The following is a 19,560-nucleotide window of genomic DNA, read 5'->3' as shown; positions in this document are numbered from 1 at the left end:
CTCAGTGCTTGGGTCACACATACCTGCAGGAAAACATCACCTCTAACTTTGTCAGCCTCTTGATTGGTGTTTCCACAGAGAGATGTCATTTGTATCCTCAAATCACAAATTAGAGATAAGTTGAAAAAGTAGTTAAGTGGTGGCTCTCATACAATGATGAGCTTCTGCACTTCCTGAAAATGTAGTGTTTTTGGAAATCACATTTTTTTCTCACCATGTGGAATGTTTCATTTTATACTTGACTTTTCCGTGTTACACACCTGAACCTGATTCAACCCATCCAGAACGTCTGTTTTCCTTCCCTAGCCATGACTTCCTCACTCTTCTTCACTCTTGCCTTATTCCAGCCCCGACGTGAGCAGGTGGTGCTGGTTTAGGAGGTCAGTTCTTCTCAGTTTTATGTGCACTGGTAGACCTGTGGTCCTGATGGCGTTCTCCAGATCTCCACTGAGGGGGCAGATTCACGATTCACAGTCATTATTCAGGAAAATTAGAAGCGGATACCCCTCACGGGCCTCGTGAGTCATCAGAACTGAGAGAGTTAAATCCGTGAGTGACCAGGCCCCGCGGTGTGAGTTTTCTGACCTGTTGGCTTTGGCAAAATATGCAAAAGGCCAGTTTGGCAGGACACCCACCACACTGGTGCCGTTTCTCACTTTATGGAATTTGGCTTAAGGAAAGCATCTTTCTACAAAATCAAAAAAAAAAAAAAAAAAATCACAGGGCAAACATCTGGATTCTGTTTTCAACAAGTTGCTTACAAAAAGACAGGAACCCTGACTCAGTTCTCGTCTCTACGGCTGGCGTTAATCTTTGGGAGCCTCTGTTTCCTCATCGGACGGAGGAATCAGACCTGCCCCACTTAACTAGTAAGGTTTTTGTGAAAGTCAGATATTTGAAAGTTGAGATCTGTTTTGGGGCTGTTCTACTCATCGGATCAGAGAGAGGGAAGCAGCTTCCAGGTTTCTTTGGTATTTGAATAAATCGGTAAACCTGGACTGATCAGTAGTCTCAGGTCATGCATCTCTCTGGGGAAACTGATGACCCGTGTCTAATCTCTCCTGCTTCCTTCCTGAGAGCCTATTTCCTTATTTAAGCTGATCATTTAAATTGAGCTGTCACTTTGGGCAAAAAGAAAAAGACAAAATAATCTAGAAGGCAGGGAAAGAAAGACAGGAGCAAATGGACTGTACCTGGTGCCGGTGAAATTGGTGTGACGTGTGAGTTTCCGTCCGTGACTCTGGACGGGGTCGTGTGGTCTGGTGACTGGGGCGGCCGCTGCCTTGTCTGTCTGTCGGAAAGGGTCCTTCCATCGTCCGCTTGAGCGTTCTCACAAACCTTCTGGAGGTAGCATCATTGCTTCAAGGAATGCCCGGAGACAGCTGCTTAGCCTCTGAATCCTGTTTCCCCAGGTACTACTTGAAAAACAACATGGAGACAGAAACGCTGTGTTCAGATGAAGACGCCCAGGAGCTGCTGAGGGAGAGTCAGATCTCACTGCTGCAGCTCAGTACTGTGGAAGTGGCCACGCAGCTCTCCATGCGGAATTTTGAGCTCTTCCGCAACATCGAGCCTACTGAGTACATCGACGATTTATTTAAGCTCAGGTCCAAAACCAGCTGTGCCAACCTGAAGAAATTTGAAGAAGTCATTAACCAGGAAACGTTCTGGGTGGCATCTGAAATTCTGCGAGAGATGAACCAGCTGAAAAGGATGAAGATCATTAAGCATTTCATCAAGATAGCGCTGCACTGCAGGGAGTGCAAGAATTTCAACTCGATGTTTGCCATCATCAGGTAGGAGCGCCTGCTTGTCATAAGACTCAATTCCGTTTGCAGATTAAAAATAAGGAGAAATAATTGCCTCCCCCTGCAAAAAAAAAAAAAAAAAACTAAAAAAAAAAGTGAAATAGGATAGATTTGGGAATCTGGATTAAAAAATAATTTTTAAAAAAGTGTGAAAAAAATAGAGAGAAATCCAGGAAAACATATCATTTGTACGAGTGTAGTCATTTTTAATCGAATCATATTGAACCATTCTTTTTCTCTGAACCCCAATCTCCATCCTTCATTTAAAATCTCTGGTTGGGGGAGGGTATAGCTCAGCAGTAGAGAGCATGCTAAGCATGCATGAGGTCCTGGGTTCAATCCCCAGTACCTCCATTAAAGTAAGTAACTAAATGAACCTAATTACCTCCCCCCAAACAAAAACAAACAAACAATAAATAAATTTTTTTTTAAATTTAAAAATAAAAACAAAAAATAAAATCTCTTGCATGCTGATTTGGAGCCCAGAACATTACATTCACCACTTTTTCAGCTCTGTGACTTCAGGCAAATTATTTGAACTCCTGTGAATGTCAGTTTATTTCTCAATATAATAACAGTGACCCCATGAGCTATCAAGCAGACTGAGTGAGAGAATGTATGTGGGGTCCCATCAGCCAGCACAAAGCAGCAGATGCCCAGTGTTAAACGTTAATTTTCTTCTCTAAGTTTGCAATTGCAGCTGGAAGGAAACACAGACGGAAACAATTAGCAATGCTGATGGTGATAAGTGATTAATAATTAATTGAGTCAGTCGTTTTTCCTGTCTGGGAGTTTGATCATACCCTTATTCTTAAGGCTTTTGCTTTGTGTCATGACTGTAAGGTATCTGGCTGGTCTGTTTTATCAAACGCCTGCTTTGTGCCAGGAGCATCTCTGTGTGTGGAGACAAAGCAACAGGGTTAAATCCTGCCCTCACAACACCTCAACTTCTGATTGTTTTGCTCACAATAAACAGACCAGAAGGTTGTAAAGGGAAGATGAGTAAGGTCCCCTAGTCCCTGTCTGTCTTCTATCTTCAATTCTCATCACCCAGAATTACTATGTTTTTAATTGAAGTCTAGTTGATATACAGTATTTCAGGTGTACAGCAAAGTGAGTCAGTTGTATATAAATATTTTATTTTTCAGGTTCTTTATCATTATAGGTTTTTACAAGATTTTGTAAAACCCTGTGCTGTACAGTAAGTCCTTCTAACCCAGAATTATTCATCGTTTCTTAAGCATCCTGTGACCTGCCGAGTACACAAGGCACACACACAGAGGTGTTCTGTGTTAATAGACAGCACACGACTTTACTGCCTTCATTTCAAAAGGATGAGTTGTTTAACTTCACACCACTTTTCTTTTTTTTTCCGCTCAGCGGCCTAAACCTGGCACCAGTGGCAAGACTGCGAACTACGTGGGAAAAACTTCCCAACAAATACGAAAAGCTGTTTCAGGATCTCCAAGACCTGTTTGATCCTTCCAGAAACATGGCGAAATACCGCAATGTCCTCAACAGCCAAAACCTCCAACCTCCCATCATCCCCCTGTTCCCAGTGATCAAGAAGGATCTGACCTTCCTTCACGAAGGTAAAACTCAGAGTGGAGGACCTCTGGCCCCACTGGTGGAAGCGGAGCATACAGGCCACGTGACTCCCTTTTCCTTCTTTGCCAATTTCAGGAAATGACTCAAAGGTCGAGGGGCTGGTCAATTTTGAGAAGCTCAGAATGATTGCAAAAGAGATCCGTCACGTGGGCCGCATGGCCTCGGTTAACATGGATCCCGCCCTCATGTTCAGGACCCGGTGAGTGTGTGGCCCTCGGCAGCGCTTGCAGGGTTGGGGAAGGTTGGGCTAGAGCTTCCTGACAGACAAGGAAACTGTGGACACTTATATCCGTAGCTGGCGAGGCTCCTTAGGCCCTGCAGAGCACCACCCCCGAGTTCTGACTCAGCGTGAACGCCTTAGCCCGCGTCGAGGGCACTTCTGGCTGCCGGGAAACAGTCTGCCCTTCAGACACCTTTCATCTAAGGCGAGGCACAGCCATTCCTCCTTTTTCAGACGTGCATAGCTTAAGCTCATCACCAACAGTCTGAACTAAAATGCGTAAATAACCCCTACAGTGTGGTCTGGCCCACTACACGGTGGGTTTCGCTGTCCGTGCAGTCCAGAACGATTAACCCCGGGAAGGGGTTTTTAGAACAAATGATTTAGACGCATTTGTCTTTTGAGCCAGAAAAACATCGCTGGTCAGGTGGTGTGTGTGAGGCGACTGATGTGTGTGGGCTGCGAGGACTGCTTACCCGGAAGTCTAGTCCTTTCCTTCTGAGCTTGTGATCTTTCTGTCTCTCTCTCTACATCCACGCTTCAATCTCCACGGCTCTCACTTACAGGAAGAAGAAATGGAGGAGTCTGGGGTAAGTGGTGGAGACCCCGCACACCCACGCCCACTTCGCGTCCCCCACGTGCCTCGTTTTCTTACCTGCTGTGTTTTCTGATGCTTTGCACTTTTGCATTTTTTTTTTTTCCTAACCCTCTGGCTCTTGCAGAATTTCAGTTTCAAACTGACTTCATGTGTAATCTCCTGGGGCTTTCGCTTTTGAGGTCCTGACCCACGGGAGCTGCGAAACGATCGATGATTGTTCCGGGTGACTGTAGGCCAGGCATCCCTCTGAGCTTTCAGAAAGACTGTATTTTAATATAATTTGTGTGTCTTGAAAAGGAAAAAGTCTAACACGGGATGAGGGGAGGAAGGAGGTTAGAAGGAAAAACTGTGCAACTTAAATACTGTTGCACAGATCCCTGAGGAGTAGATATATGCAGAAGGTGCCCCGAGGTCTTAAAAACTAAAAATTTTTACAGCTCAACTAACTACTGTTTTCATCCTATAAACCAATTCTTTAAAAAAAAAATAATTCTTAACTCATGTGCTAGTTTCTATACAGATGTTTTTACATTTGCATGAGCATCTTATTAACAGATTGACCCTGTCACTTAAAAAACTCACTACATTTAACCCAAGTGATAAGAAAACCGTTGTGAACCTTGTGGCTAAATTTACTTAAATTGAGGTAAAACGTCCTCTTTAGAAGAAATAAGTTCAGTGTCACTCTTCATGACTGTGACTGTATTATTCCTGCATGAGCTTTTATGTGTCATCATTATGACTCGCTGGCCTCAGCGAGGGAGCTGCCTTGAACCCTCTGAAGAGGTGAAACACAGAATTTTCTAGTTGGAACCCAACAGGTGCCAAACATATATATGTTTTTTTTTTATAGTGTATATATGAATCTCTTTAAACTTAGAAAATGTGAATCTACATTATGCAATGTTCCTTTGCAACAGTTTACTTACCAGAATGAGGCCTGTGACCTTTTTGCACATAGACTCTTGCTAGAGGTCGCGGCGCATCTGGAGCGGGTCCGTGAGCCCCGGCCAGAGCGAGCCGCATCCCTGCCCTCCGCCTTCCAGGTCCCTGAGCCAGGGCAGCACGAGTGCGGCGGTGCTGGACGTGGCTCCGACCGGCGGCCACAAAAAGCGGGTGCGCCGCAGCTCCTTCCTCAACGCCAAGAAGCTGTACGAGGACGCCCAGATGGCTCGGAAAGTGAAGCAGTACCTGTCCGATCTGGAGCTGGACATGGACGAGGAGAGTCTTCAGACGCTGTCCCTGCAGTGCGAGCCGGCCACCAGCACGTGTGAGTGGCTCCTCCGAGCGGCCGGGGCGGGGGGGCCCGGGGAGCACGCCCCCTTTCCGCCGCCGCGCTGCATCCTGAACCGAGTGGCAGGGTCCTGCCCCCGTCTCGGGGTTAGCGTGGGGGCGGGAACCGGCTTTATTTCATCCCCTTGCAGCCGGAGCGCAGGCCGGGGACACGGGTGATGCAGCTCCCTCTTGCATACCCTGTTTCCCCGCAAAGATGCTTCTCAGGTGATGGACAGGCTAGGAGCAGCGCGGAACCGGGGGCTCAGGAGCCTCCCCCCACCCCCAGCGCCCGCGCACCCGCAGTGACTGCCCCGCAGTGAGCAGGGCGCCGCCCATTGGTAGCCCTCCCCCACCCGCCTTAACCGCCTGGCCAGGCCCGAAATGGGGCTGTTTTCTCTTTCTCGGCATCGGAATTTGTAAGACGGAGGCGTTTTCCAGGCAGGACACTTGGGGGGCTTCTATGGGCAGGTTGGAAGGTACCACCTCGCTGGAGGGTCAGTGTCGGATGCTGTGAGATTCGGGTCAGTAGACTTGCCTGGGAAACTTTAATAAAACCACTGAGGCATAGAGTGAGGAGCTTGTCCTCCAGAGTCAGCCTGGTCTGAACGCAAACCCTGTGTTCCTCGTACTAACAGTGTCACCTTGGGCAGGTCACTGAGCTCCCCAAACCTCAGCTTCTTTACATGTAAATTGAAGGAAGTATGATACATCATGGGGTGGTTTGGAATATTAATACACTTAAAACAGCATTTAATTGCCCTGTTAAATTGTTCTGCCTTCTCTCTGCCCTGGAATTAGACACTCGGTATAAAACCCAAGCAGTACTGGCTGCTGTTGGCAATGTGGTTTATTTTACCTCATAGGAGAGAGAATTTGAGAGAAAAAAGATCGCAGCCAATGTCACTTATTAAACTAAACCTAAGCTCATAATATATATAAGGGATTTTGGTCGAGGAATTTTGGGTGCCATTTTAGAAAAACAACTTGTAACAATTTTCCTGTTACAATACCATATATTTGCTTTTTTACAGACATACATATAATATGTTGAACTATCCATGTTTTTCTATTTTGTATTTTTAACGCAGTACTTAATAGTATAAACATCTTTTGAGAGGGTGAGTTTTACGAAGTGAATCTGTGTCCTGTCATGCCTTTTTTGGGTAACAGGGGTTCTCCCTCGCCCCCATTTCTGCCCTTTAGGTAGGCAGCAGGAAAAAGGTACATATTTTAGTATTTGCACCGCAGAAGATGTTTATGCATTCCTAAAATGATCTCATGTGTAGCCACTAACTCCTTAAATCTCTTGTTCTGTTTTCACACCCAACTGTGATCAGTGCCTAAGAACCCTGGTGACAAAAAGCCCGTCAAATCTGAGACCTCCCCAGTGGCTCCGAGGGCCGGGTCGCAGCAGAAGGCGCAGCCCCAGCCCCAGCCCCCGCCACCGCAGCCGCCGCAGAAGATCAGCCAAGGCCTGCAGGTCCCTGCCGTGTCCCTTTACCCTTCTCGAAAGAAAGTTCCTGTGAAGGATCTCCCACCTTTCGGTAGGTGGCCAGGTTCACGCTGTCTTGGGGCTGTTCATCATCAGGCTTCTCGGATGAGGAACCTTGTCCCATCCTGTCCTGTCCTGTCCTGGGTAATGTTGTCTCGTGTACTTAGTCCCCCCCCCCCATCGTTACCCTTTAATGGGACATTACTGCTCAGTGAGTTAAGCTTGACTTTGGCCAGTGGAAAGGACTGTTCATCTAGTCTTGTCATAGCAGTGTGGGCGCGGGCATGAACTGGGGAGACTGTGCTTCCACACGTTCCATTTTTGGCGAGTACAGAAGTTGCCCCTGTGCCTTATTTCAGCTAGCTTGGCCTTATGATCAAAATTGCTGGAATGTAGGCGAAATATTTTTAAGTGAAAGGATTTGTCTGGAGGTGAATTCTCATTTGTCGAATCACTGATTCTGCAACTTGGGAGGAAAATAACCATCAATTCCTGTATGTTAAGGAGCCAAGTCATGCTTCATCTTTCCTATTAAAAGTGATGTCTGGTGGGGAGGATGGAGCTCAGTGGTCGAGCATGTGCTTAGCATGCACGAAGTCCTGGGTTCCACCCCCAATACCTCCATTAAAAGTAAGCATGAAATAAATAAATAAACCAAATGACCTCCCCTACTCCAAGGGAAGACCACAAAAAACAAACAAAAAAGTGGTATATCTACTAATTTAGTCCCTTTATGTAAATGGTATGAAATTATTTTTCATAAAATGTTCTGGTTCTTTTTTCTCTGTATATATGTGAAAGGAAACAAAGTTGGTAAAAGGAAAGACATTAAAAAAAAGAAAAAACAGCTTGCAGTGAAGAGTTTACTTAGACAAAACAGGGTGTTGGTGACTGAGACAACCCCCGCCCAGTGGCACCCGTCCTCACGAGCTGGGCTGAGGACGGGTGGGTCCTTCACAGGCTCCATCTCCGGCTGTTCCTCCTGATGGACAAATGTCCCGTTTGTTGAGTCTGGGGAGGAGCGAGACATTTCCCCTTTACTTAACACTTCCTCTTCCAAGTGTCTTTGCTGCTCCCACATCACAAATGAATGGAACCGCGTCTCTTGTCCACTGCCTTGTTAATTTCCTCCTAGTCCCAAGTCCCCTGCTGTCTGACTTCTGTGGCCTCCTTTACGTCAAACTCATACAGAAGTTCACCCGCCTCCCTCTTCGCAAAACACAGCCTGTTATCCCAACTGTAGGTGCGCCCAACTGTAGAGCAGGCGGTCCCCTGCTTTCCCAGAGAGAATCTGTCACATGTTTTTTGGCCTTTTTGAATTTATGAACTTTAGGAGTGTAGATGAAATAGTCCAGTCTTCTTATGATAGTTAAGTATGTAAAGTCATGTAATATAAAATATTACTTTAGAGATGCTGCACCCACCCCCATTCATGAAATACATTTTGTTCTGATACTTGCTGCACTTTTTATATGTGTCTTGGTCATCACTGGAACTCTTCTGAACCGGAACGGTTTTCTGCATCACAGCATCTTCATGGCCGTCCGCGCTGTTTGAAGGCAGCACTTTCTCAGTCTATGTAGGATGCCACAGCAGCGCTGTTCATTCCTGTAGCTTTGGTGTAGCTGGTGTTTTCACGCATCCTGTATATGTTAGTATCTGTCCGTGTAATTAAAAGATCGCTTTCAAAGCGATTTTTAGAAGATTGTATTAAAGTAGCATCACACACTTACAGGAGGTGAAATAAAGGATTAAATCTTTGTTCAACTTCATTGCCTCCTTTTTCACGGACCCTGTTCAGTCCAAGGACATTAAAACTAACATTGATTGAGGTGGTTTCAAGCTGTACCACCTTCCCTGATGTCTCTTTGTTGTTCAAAATAAGGCAATTGAGAACACCTCTTAATACTGGAGGCTTTGAAAAATATCTGTGTGTGACTCCCTCATTTCTAAAAGTGCTTTTTTTTAAGGGGAAAAAATCACCTTCATTGGCACAAGTAATCCTTTTTCTTCTGCCCCCGACCTCCTGGATCCGCCCCCTGGTGCTGGATGGCTCCCTCCTGAACCCACTCCGAGCTTGGCTCATTCCTGTCTCCCGGCCTCCTCCTGTCTGTCTGTCTGATCACATGTTAGCTGCAGGGAATCCCTTAGCCCACTTTTAGTCTTTCTGGCTACTTCCTTTTGGCTCTTCACTTTTCTTTCATCATTCACACTTTCCGAGAGCTAACATTTCCAACAACACAAAGATACCCATCTCCAACTCAAACTTGAGTTCTAATAAATACTCTTAGCTGCATCACTTTCATTCTCAATTAAAGTATTTCCAAATTGTCTTTTTTTTTTTTTTGAAGTATTTTTTGGGTGGGTCAGGTAATTAGGTTTATTTATTTATTTACATTTTTTTTTTTTAATGGAGGTACTGGGGGTTGAATCTAGGACCTCATGCATGTTAAGCACGTGTTCTGCCACTGAGCTACACCCCCCCCCATTGTCTCTATTTTTTCTTCACTGTTGTCTAACATGGCTTTGAATAAAGCGGTGATCAAGATTGAGAATCTGAAGTAAAAGATCAGAAGCAGTCTAGTGCTAGTCCTGGGGCAGGCACCAGTCAGAAGCCACACTGTGTGTCCCCGGCGCCTTCTGTAAGCTCGCCATTCACAGCGTGCAGATAGCACTGAGATTGTAAATAGGCTGATGCTGAATGCAGTGTTAATCTTAACACCAGAGTTTTTAGACATTAACGTTACTTCTTTTCAGTCTTGGAAATGCGTATTGAAGTTACTTCTCTCTCTTCTAGGCATCAACTCTCCACAAGCTTTAAAGAAAATCCTTTCTTTGTCCGAAGAAGGGAGTCTGGAACGCCACAGGAAACCAGCAGAAGACACAATCTCAAACGCGTCTTCCCAGCTGTCCTCTCCCCCCACTTCTCCACAGAGTTCTCCGAGGAAAGGTAGGCTGGGTTACCACCTGACCTCCTTTATTTCAGCTGTGAGCGATTCCAGAGTGGTAGATTACATCCGTCTGACAGGAGAGTCATTTACAGTGATCTGATGTGTAACACCCCGTGGGTTTTTCTCCCCTTTCGCCTGAACTTGAAATTCTTCCAAGTTTATAAATTTGCGAGAATGTTGATTATTTTAAATGTTATATTTATAAATAAATACTGTTAAGCTTATATAACTATCTAAGGCCTTTTAAAAAATTCATATAAGTGTTTTATTGATTATAAATATATAAATAGTTCTTTTTACACTAACAGTTGTTTTAACTAAATATGATCACATAGCATTAATTACAGAGCAGAGGGCTTTAAAAACATTAAAAAAAACTAACATTTTTATTTTTTTCATCGTGTTAACACGGGTCTTGATTATCTGTTTTTGTTGCTCTCTTGTTTTATTTTTAAGGAGATTAAATTTTAGGCACTCATACTGCCGTTCTCAGGGTACCACTGTCTTCCTTTATAACACTAGATAATGTTCTGCTCCATCGCCCTGAGGGTCCCTTTCTGTCCCGCCCTTTAACCGAGCAGGTGTAAGCCAGGAGGAACAAAAGGCCAGGAGAGTTTTCCCCGGAGGAAGGCCAGAGAGATGATTAACACGGTGTCAGAGTTCACTGACCCAGCGGATACCTCTTCTGCTGGAATTCTCCACTGTTTCAGAGCTCTGCACATTCCGCCCGGTATCGGCCTCCCTCCGGGTTCCGTGGGTGTGCCTGAGTCCTTCTCCCATCCTGTTGGTGGGTGGTAGTGGCAGTCAGCCGAGATCTTTTGGCCCCAGGCAGTTGGACTTCACCAGCTCCTGCTCTTCTCCTGGACATGAGAACAGTAACAAGGATCACTGCGCAGGGTCGCGGGGGTCACAGAGCCACACCCACCCTTCGTTAGCGGAGGAAAACAGGAGGGTCCTTCCACTGTCGAGTGGTCCCCCAAGTGTTGTTCTGGAGATGTGCATTTGAGCAGACTGTTCAGGGAAGGCTTTAAATCTTGTCTGTCAGAATTGGCGCTGTGGTTTGTATCAAGACGTTTCATAGATAAACTCATTAAGTCTTATCAAGACCTGTACCATCTTTAAAAAATAAATCAGGAATTAATAACTGAAAGGATGGGGAAGTACTATTTAGAGAGTAAATTAGCAACATTTAGGTGCTCTAGATTGGATTCTTTTTAATTAGGTAGATGGTGTGGAAAAATTTGCATTGTGTACATATAATCCTATAAAATCAGTATTTTAAGTAACATGAGATTATTAGTAATGTGGAAAAAAAAAGAGTGCTAAGAAGATTTGGATTTTTTTTCCTTAAAAATGTCAAGACAAGCTTCTCTTCCTTTGGGACTTTCAGAATTATTTTTAGCAACCAAGGAGAGTGAAGGGCCCTGCCGGCCAGGAAATGGACCTCTGTTTAGACGAAGTGACAGGCCAGGAAGAAATGGAGATTTTGTACATGGTATCCTTCAAAACAATTGGCTTTTAGGTGATATATACAATATGTTATTAGTGGTGAAGAATCAAATGGCAAAAATCCAAAGACGTTTTCTTCAGGTCTTACTTCTTATTAACATATGTCAGCTTAAAATGATAATGTGGATCTTTCCAGCTGAGTTATTCTATGCCATTAAGTTCTCAGAATGAAAACTTCAGTGAAAACAAAATGACCGACTTTGCAATTTGAGGGGGAAAAAAAACATTCTTTTAAACATCATCGTAGTCATTTTTCCTAGTTTCTTTTGTAGAGACTAATGGAGTAAAATTTATATTTAAGAGAGCTAAGCAGGGTCGAGTGGTGCCCTGATTTCAGCATCAAATTCTGGTCTCGTATAACTGTTTTCTTGTCTCCTCTCTAAACTCTCATTAAAGATGCTAAATTTCACTTGAATAAAAATTTGCCTTGATCTCAGTCACCTGGTCTCCCCCAGCAAATGGTTTTTCCCCACCTCAGTGGTGGCGCCTCTGGCCTGTGTATCAGTGTATTTCTGTTGGGTACATGTCAGTTGCCCGCTGTAACCTGCAGAGGCCGCTGACCTCGCTGTGTCTCCACGCAGGCTACACCCTGGCTCCCAGCGGCACTGTGGACAACTTCTCGGATTCCGGGCACAGCGAAATCTCTTCGCGATCCAGCATCGTCAGCAACTCCTCCTTTGACTCGGTGCCTGCCTCGCTGCAGGAGGAGAGGCGGCAGAGGCACTCGGTCAGCATCGTGGAGAGCGGCCTGGGCGTGGGCCGGGCGGAGCGGCGGCCAGCAGTGGAACCGGACCAGTTCAGCCTGGGGTAGGGCTCGTCTTCCTGACCTCCTGGTGCTCCACCAGCTTGGAAAACCCACCCTTCCCTCCAGCTGTGTGTGTCTGTTTACACAGGCCGAGAGATGCACCCCCACTCCAGTTCTCATGTTCAGTTTCCGGATGACTTAGTACCATGGGGAATCTTCCATCCTCCTCCTGGGATGAAAGCAGGCTGCCTTTCTGGGAAAAAGTGTTCGGTTTTATAGATTTATTCATTAACAGTCTTGCTTTTTTCCCTCTTTCTCTTCTCTCCCCTTGGTTTTTTTTTTTTTTTTTTTTCTTTTCTGTGTCTTCCGACCCCCCAGGTCCTATGCCCCACTGTCAGAGGGCCGGGGCTTGTATGCCACGGCCACAGTGATCTCTTCTCCCAGCACCGAGGAGCTCTCCCAGGACCAGGGGGACCGGGCGTCACTGGACGCAGCCGACAGCGGCCGAGGGAGCTGGACATCGTGCTCGAGTGGCTCCCACGACAACATCCAGACCATCCAGCACCAGAGGAGCTGGGAGACGCTCCCGTTTGGACACCCTCACTTTGACTATTCTGGGGATGCTGCAGGTCTCTGGGGCACGAGCAGCCATATGGACCAAATCATGTTTTCTGATCACAGCACAAAGTACAGCAGGCAGAATCAAAGCAGAGAGAGTCTGGACCAAGCCCAGTCCCGGGCAAGCTGGGCATCTTCCACGGGGTACTGGGGAGAAGACTCGGAAGGGGACACAGGCACAATAAAGCGAAGGGGGGGGAAGGACGTCTCCATGGACGCCGACAGCAGCAGCAGCATGCCAGCCGTGACCACGGAGGACACCAAGCCCGCCGCCGGGGTGGCCCACATAGCCGTGACGCCTGGCGCTGCCAAAGGGCTCATTGGTAAGCTGACTGCAGAGCACGGTCCCATCTGGGTGGTGGCTTTCCTCTAACTGGTTTTGCAAGTGAAGTTATTAAGTGTTTGTGGTTTTTCTCCTCATTTTGTCCCACCCATGGCTGGGTAGGGCTTCCAGATTAGCCCTGCATGGAGGACTTTGAAATGAACAGTGGTTGAGAGCCCGGGTCTTGTGGTCCAGTGCCTGTAAACAGCTTCCAGTACAGTAAACCTTAAGTGCACTTTAGCTGTTGACGTCAGTAGGTTGTCATCACCGGTATTATCTGGTCTAATACTGATCTTCCCAGATGAAGATTATCAGGAAGGATGGCCAATCCTCTCTAGAGGAAGAATTTTTTGTTTAACTGGAGCAGTTTTAACTGTTTCATTTTTCTCTTCTGTTCTCTTGAGTTGTATTTAGAACTTTATACCTTGCATATTTAAAAATCTTCCATTGATGTTTGTTATGCAGCTAAATTGTTTCTGTGCTAAACAAATTCTCCCTGCACACGACCGAACGAGGGTGAGGGGCCTGAGAGAGAATGCAGTCAGGGCTCGGAAGTCAGGCAGGTGGGGGCTTGAACCCCTGCTTTGCGACTTCCTCACTTTGTGACAGTGGGTGGGGCACTCAGCTGTGTCTGTTTCCCCATCTGTAAAATGGGCTTCATAATTTGTACCAATCCAGCTGGTGTGAGGACTTAAGGAACTCTGCAGAGCACTCAGAGCACCAGCGCCTGGATAAGAATTCTTAAGTACACAGAACACTGTCACCTTGCTGATGCTGTTTCTCTTGAGAAGTCTCTTACGGTTCCTTAATCTCCTCGGGATAAACTCTCTGGCATGTTCAGCATCTAATTGAAGAGCAGGGCTACACAATAGGCTATAGAGTGAGAAATTCCAGGCTCTAACCTTTACAGAGATCACTTTTATTAGTAGGGAGATTGCAGTTATTTTATCATGCAAATAGTCACGGGTGGCTGTCAAATTTAATATCCTTTCAAGATGAATAAGGAGACAACAGTTAATACCTATTCTTAGGTCGTGATTTTTAAAGCACTTTCTTTTTCTTTTTATTTTGACATATAGTTGATTAACAATATTGTGCTAGTTTCAGGTGTACAGTAAAGTGATTCAGTTACATATATTTTTTCAGATTATTTTCCATTATAGGTTATTATAAGATATTGAATATAGTTCCCTGTGCTGTACAGTAAATCCTTGTTGTTTATTCTATATATAATAGTTTGTATCTGTTGGTCCCAAACTAATTTATCCCTCTGCCATCTTCCCCCTCTGGTAACCGTAAGTTCGTTTTCTATGTCAGTGAGTCTGTTTCTGTTTTGTAAGTAAGTTCATTTGTATCATATTTCAGATTCCACATATAAGTGATATTATATGGTATTTGTCTTTCTCTGTCTGACTTTCTTCACTTAGTATGATCATCTCTGGGTCCATCCATGTTGCTGCAAATAGCATTGTTTCACTTTTTATGGCTGAGTAGTATATATACATCACACCTTCTTTATCCAGTCATCTGTCCATGGGAAGGATTTTAAGGAAAATACGTACCTTACATATACACAGTTTAGAATTTTTAGGTTTGCATCAAAAGTTCTGTCCTACTTTTCCAAATTGTTTTCGCAAATGAAGCCCAAGACCTGAAAGCACCATGGACTGGCCCCTCTGTCTGGTGAGGGGCACGAAGTGCCCAGTGAAGAGGGACCGCCTGCCTGGCCTGGAGGGGAGGGAAAGAGGAAGGAACCTTCACTGGGCACCCGTCACAGGTTCCAGGCGTGGAACTGGCTGTCTTCTGATCTCTTTTTGCGATAAACCGATAAACTGCAGGGTTGGGTGTCAGCCTGGTTACCACTCTACAGGTGCAGACGCTTTGCAGCCCTCGGTTTAGAGCTCCAGGTCTCCCCCGTTGGGTTATCCCCTCCCACGGAGATGACCGCGGTGAATAGTTGTTCAGTGAAGTCCTTTCCCTGCCCGCACCTCTCGACCCGTTCCACTGTGTGTTGTCGTAGCGCTGATTTTCTTCATTCCAGTAACGGGGCCAAGATGCTCTCCCATGCGGTCCTAACGCTCTGCCTTGTCTTCACTGCAGCGCGGAAGGAGGGCCGGTACCGGGAGCCCCCGCCCACCCCACCGGGCTACGTGGGCATCCCCATCACCGACTTCCCCGAGGGGCCGCCGCACCCGGCCCGGAAGCCCCCGGACTACACCGTGGCCCTGCAGCGCTCCCGGATGCTGGCCCGGCCGCCGGACCCCGCGGCCCCCGCCCCGCAGCCGCCCGCGCCCCATGGTGGTGGCCGGCCCGCCCCCCGGCCGCAGTGGCACCGGCCTGGCGACGGGGACCTGCGCCTCGGCCCGCATGCGGGCCCGGGCTTCTCCGCTGAGGAGGACGGTACATGCCCTTTCCCCGTGGCCTCTGCGCCCTTGGGGGCCCCTCGGGGGTGGGGGGCCAGGTTCGGGGTTGCAGTCGTGGCCCGCTCTTCTGTCCGGGGGGTTTCCTTTTGCTTGGTCCTCTGCGGCTCAGGAAGTAACTCAAGGCCGCAGAGGGGTCACTTGTAGCCGAGGGTGTGCATGGCTGGGTTTACTCCTCGTTCTCGGCTCTCTGTGGAAATGCTGTGTTGCAGGCTTAGTAGTTCCCAGCGAAGCGCTGATAAAGAAATCCGCTCCTCTCTAACATTTTTGCCTCCTCTGGCCGAGATGGCCGTGCTGGGAGCAGCGGGAGCCATGCTGCCCCGACCGCACTTCCTGTTTTAGGTTTAATATGTTTTATAATGCAAATAATCATTATAGAAAAAAGCAAACACAATGAAAATTACGTAGAATCCTGCCGCTTGCAGGCTAACCCTGTTAACGTTTTGTTACATATCCTTCTAGACTTTTTTTTCCTACCCCTTTTAATCTTTTTTTTTTTTTTAATGGAGGTACTGGGGGTTGAACCCAGGACCTGGTGCATGCTAAGCACGTACTCTACCTCTGAGCTATACCCTCCCCACTCCCAGACCTTTTTATGTGTATGCAGTATATATTATTAAAAAGTCACAGGCTGTTTTATAACTTTTTTCCAGGGAATTTATCATTAATACATTTCCAATCAGTAAATATACAAGGTATATATATTTAAAGATGTGCTCCATCTGTATTTTAAACCTTTTTTATTGTTACTAATCATTATGTAGGAAAAGAGAAGATTTTAAGTGACCTATACTAAAAAAAAATAGTATTTTTATATAGTGCATCAGGGTTGTGTTCTCTCTAAGCACAAGAACCGATGTGCTCGCTCATTGAGTTTCTTTTCTTTTTCCTTCCGCGGTTATGTTGGCAGAAGATGAGCAAGTGTCTGCTGTTTGAGGCTCGGGCGTCTCCGGGCCGGAGCCGCCGCCCGAAGGGGAGGGCAGGAAGACGCCCCGGCGTCGCGGCCGTGGGACTCACACTCCGAGGACGGTGGACCAGTTTGCCTCCTTCCCTGCCTTAAAAGCAGCATGGGGCTTCTTCCCCCCTCGTACTGTCCCCTTTGCATGTGAAATACTGTGAAGAAACCGCCCTGGCACTTTTCCGACTTTGTTGCTTGAATGCACAGCGCCGCGGTCTCCGAGCTCCCGCCTGCCGCGCCCCACAGACTCCGACATCCCGACTCCGAGAGCGTCTCCGCGCCGGAAGGATCCGGAGCGTCTTCCTCTCAGATTTCAATCCAGTCCTAGCACGTGGTTGCATTGGCATCATGAGAACGGCGAGCCACCGGACACTGAGGGCCTTTAACCCTCCAAGGAAGACAGAGACACAGTGACATCCTTTGAGAACTATGCTCGTCCACTTGTTTACAATGTCCTCTTTTTTTTTTTTTTTTAATGAGTTTAAAGATTATGTTCAGAGAGTAAATGTTATATCCATCTGATTACAGTATTATTTTGAACCTTTAAGTAGGGTTGCCAGCCCAGGCGGGTGACTAAAAAAACCAAATATGCCTGGTAGGGTGTGGTCCCCACCCCAACCCCCAGAGCAAGGAAGACCCAGCCTACAGCCCATCTTCCTGGGTCCCAGTGGCTGTGCCCGGCAAGTGCCCTGTCCTTGAAGCAGGAGGTGTTAGCCAGTCCCTTACATCCCGGGGTCCGGTCCACCCCTTCCCCAGCGGCCGGGGCCCACCTGCCGGCACACTGTTTGCACATGGCCCGGGGAGGGAGCTGGGACTCCGTTGTCCCGTGTCTGAGCCTTACGGAGCACAGGGCGGTGTCATTTGAGGACGCATCCTGTGCCATCGAGAGGGACGGCCAACCGCACGTCTTTTAAATTATGTTCCTTTGCTTTCTGTTGACTTAGTTTTAGGGACTCTTTTGTTTGTTTCTAAAGAGAAACGTTGATAACTGGAGAGCACGGCAGTGAAAGCGGCTGGGATGCCGTGCGGACGCCAGCTGTCAACGCTGCTCTTAGGGGACGGCCTCCCGGTTCGGAATGGACGCCTTTAACAAGAGAAAGATCAGAAGCTCAAACGCCTGGTAAGATACACCAGCCTTCGCGAGGTGGGTTAGTCACCAAAGACTAACCTGTGAGTGGCTTTCTGGACGCTGAGACAGCGAAGGCCTCAGTGGCAGCCGCCCGCTCACAGCTGCTATTCACCCCACGCCGACGACCGAAGTCACCCCTCCTCTCTATCTTTTGTTGTTTTTGCACAGACTCCGGAAAAGTGAAGGCTGCCAATCCGAGTAGTACTCAAATGTGAGGAACTGCTGGTCTTGGATTTTTTTTTCCCCATTAAATTCAGCTGATCATATTGATCAGTAGATAAACGTAAATAGCTTCCGATTGTAAAAGTCGAATTGCAGTGTTTTTTCACTGTATCCAACACTCGTCAGTGCTTTATTTAATAATTCTCTTCTGTATCATGGCATTCGTCGACCTGCTCACCTGCCACGTCGTCAGTTACGCATTTGTAATCTCACGTGTAATAGGCATCGCTGGCCACTTTCCTTACGTAGGCTGTGGACCTCATGTGCAGATAGAAAGACAGAAACCTGGCTCTTCCACAAGTTGCACAAACGTTACCTAAGCATCCAGTAATCGTAGAACCTAGGACTGTAAGCTCAGTTCGCTCCGTGATGTCAAGTGCAGACTGTACAGTTAACTGGTCACCTCCTCGTACTTTTGATACTACTTGTCCCTGTATGTCTTTTAGAAAGACATTGGTGGAGTCTGTATCCCTTTTGTATTTTTAATACAATAATTGTACATATTGGTTATATTTTTGTTGAAAATGGTAGAAATGTACTATGTTTATGCTTTTACATCCAGTTTGTACAAGCTGGAAAATAAATAAATATAACATAAAACCTTGCCTATATTCTTAGTGACTCGTGCATGCTTTTTCTTATTGAGGAAATGGAGCCCTCAGGTCTCACTGCAGGAGCAGGCCCCAGGGCGCTGAGGAGATGGGCACAATTTAGCCTAAAAACTGCCTGAATAGTCTATCCTTTTAGGTGGCTTTTCAGAGAAAAGAAATTGGTATATTAACATTGACAGCAACCAAACCATGTCCAGGGTTCATCATGTCTCTTGAGATTCAGTGAAAAATGATGATTATCACTATTTACATAGCATTTGTCTCTTCCCAACCCTTTTCCAATAAAATTCTCTGTGGGACATACTATTTTGACTCCCAGTATACATGCTGAGAAACCGGCTCTCAGAGAACTTAAACTGACATTTAAGGTCATGACCACTACGTTAACAGTACAGTCCGGCGAGTGACTTGGAACTTGTAATTAGCACATCAAAGATCACTCTTCTGTCTATGAGTCCTAAGGTGTAGTAAGTTGGAAGAATATTTCGGTCTGTTAGAAGGGCACTTTTATTTAATAAGGTAAGAATCAGTTAAGCAGCAACCCATTTGAGCACATTCTGAAATCAAGGACTATTTCTTTCCCTGGAACAGGTGTAAATGAAAGCCCCACCATCAATCACCAGGAAGCTTCGGGTGGAGCGTGTGGAAACACCTGCACAAAATGGGAGGGGTCGTGAGGGAGCCTCGAAAGGAGTCAGGAGCTCAGTCCTGCTGCCAAAGGGAAGATGGCCAAACCTAAAACCCTTCCTGGCACATCTGTGTGATGGTGGTAAATTTGGAAAATCTGGCCACCAGAACAATGGGGAGAATTAACACCATTCCAGGAGCTTCAGCCGGACCTTCAAAAATGCCGGTGCCAGGGTACCTGTGCCCCCTCCCTCATGTTCACTCCAGAGCTCTTCGCTCAGGGAACCCCTGTCCAAACAGCCACCTCTGTGCTCCTTAAATTTCTGTCATTCAGAAAGCTTAACATTCTCAGATGTGTTCTGAAAAATACTTAGGAGCTGCTGTTCAAAGAATAACCTCTTCACCACTTTTTGTATTCTGCTAAAAATACAGGAAAATGGCAAACCA

The 19,560-nt window shown here is 46.6% G+C and overlaps 1 protein-coding gene across 9 annotated transcripts in view; it reads left to right on the top strand.

Annotated features, from left to right (window-relative positions):
- RAPGEF2 (Rap guanine nucleotide exchange factor 2) overlaps nucleotides 1–18,479 on the top strand; it is a 219,735-nt gene extending 201,256 nt beyond the window's left edge. For 8 of the 9 annotated variants that reach the window (XM_032465830.1, XM_032465796.1, XM_032465822.1 and 5 more), the window contains 11 exons: nucleotides 1,413–1,796; nucleotides 3,189–3,400; nucleotides 3,492–3,615; nucleotides 4,203–4,226; nucleotides 5,281–5,504; nucleotides 6,847–7,053; nucleotides 9,799–9,951; nucleotides 12,043–12,268; nucleotides 12,585–13,147; nucleotides 15,247–15,546; nucleotides 16,477–18,479. In XM_032465830.1, coding sequence (XP_032321721.1) covers nucleotides 1,413–1,796; nucleotides 3,189–3,400; nucleotides 3,492–3,615; nucleotides 4,203–4,226; nucleotides 5,281–5,504; nucleotides 6,847–7,053; nucleotides 9,799–9,951; nucleotides 12,043–12,268; nucleotides 12,585–13,147; nucleotides 15,247–15,546; nucleotides 16,477–16,502 — 2,443 coding nt within the window. In that variant the 3' untranslated portion in view covers nucleotides 16,503–18,479. The remainder of the gene's footprint in view (nucleotides 1–1,412; nucleotides 1,797–3,188; nucleotides 3,401–3,491; nucleotides 3,616–4,202; nucleotides 4,227–5,280; nucleotides 5,505–6,846; nucleotides 7,054–9,798; nucleotides 9,952–12,042; nucleotides 12,269–12,584; nucleotides 13,148–15,246; nucleotides 15,547–16,476) is intronic. The other variant, XM_032465806.1, reaches the window with a different exon arrangement.
- The last annotated feature ends 1,081 nt before the right edge of the window (nucleotides 18,480–19,560 follow it).

The sequence above is a fragment of the Camelus ferus genome, chromosome 2 (genome assembly GCF_009834535.1).
Source record: "Camelus ferus isolate YT-003-E chromosome 2, BCGSAC_Cfer_1.0, whole genome shotgun sequence".
NCBI lineage: Eukaryota > Metazoa > Chordata > Mammalia > Artiodactyla > Camelidae > Camelus > Camelus ferus.
Note: the sequence above shows the minus strand (reverse complement) of the source record. Positions and strands in the feature narration are given on the sequence as shown.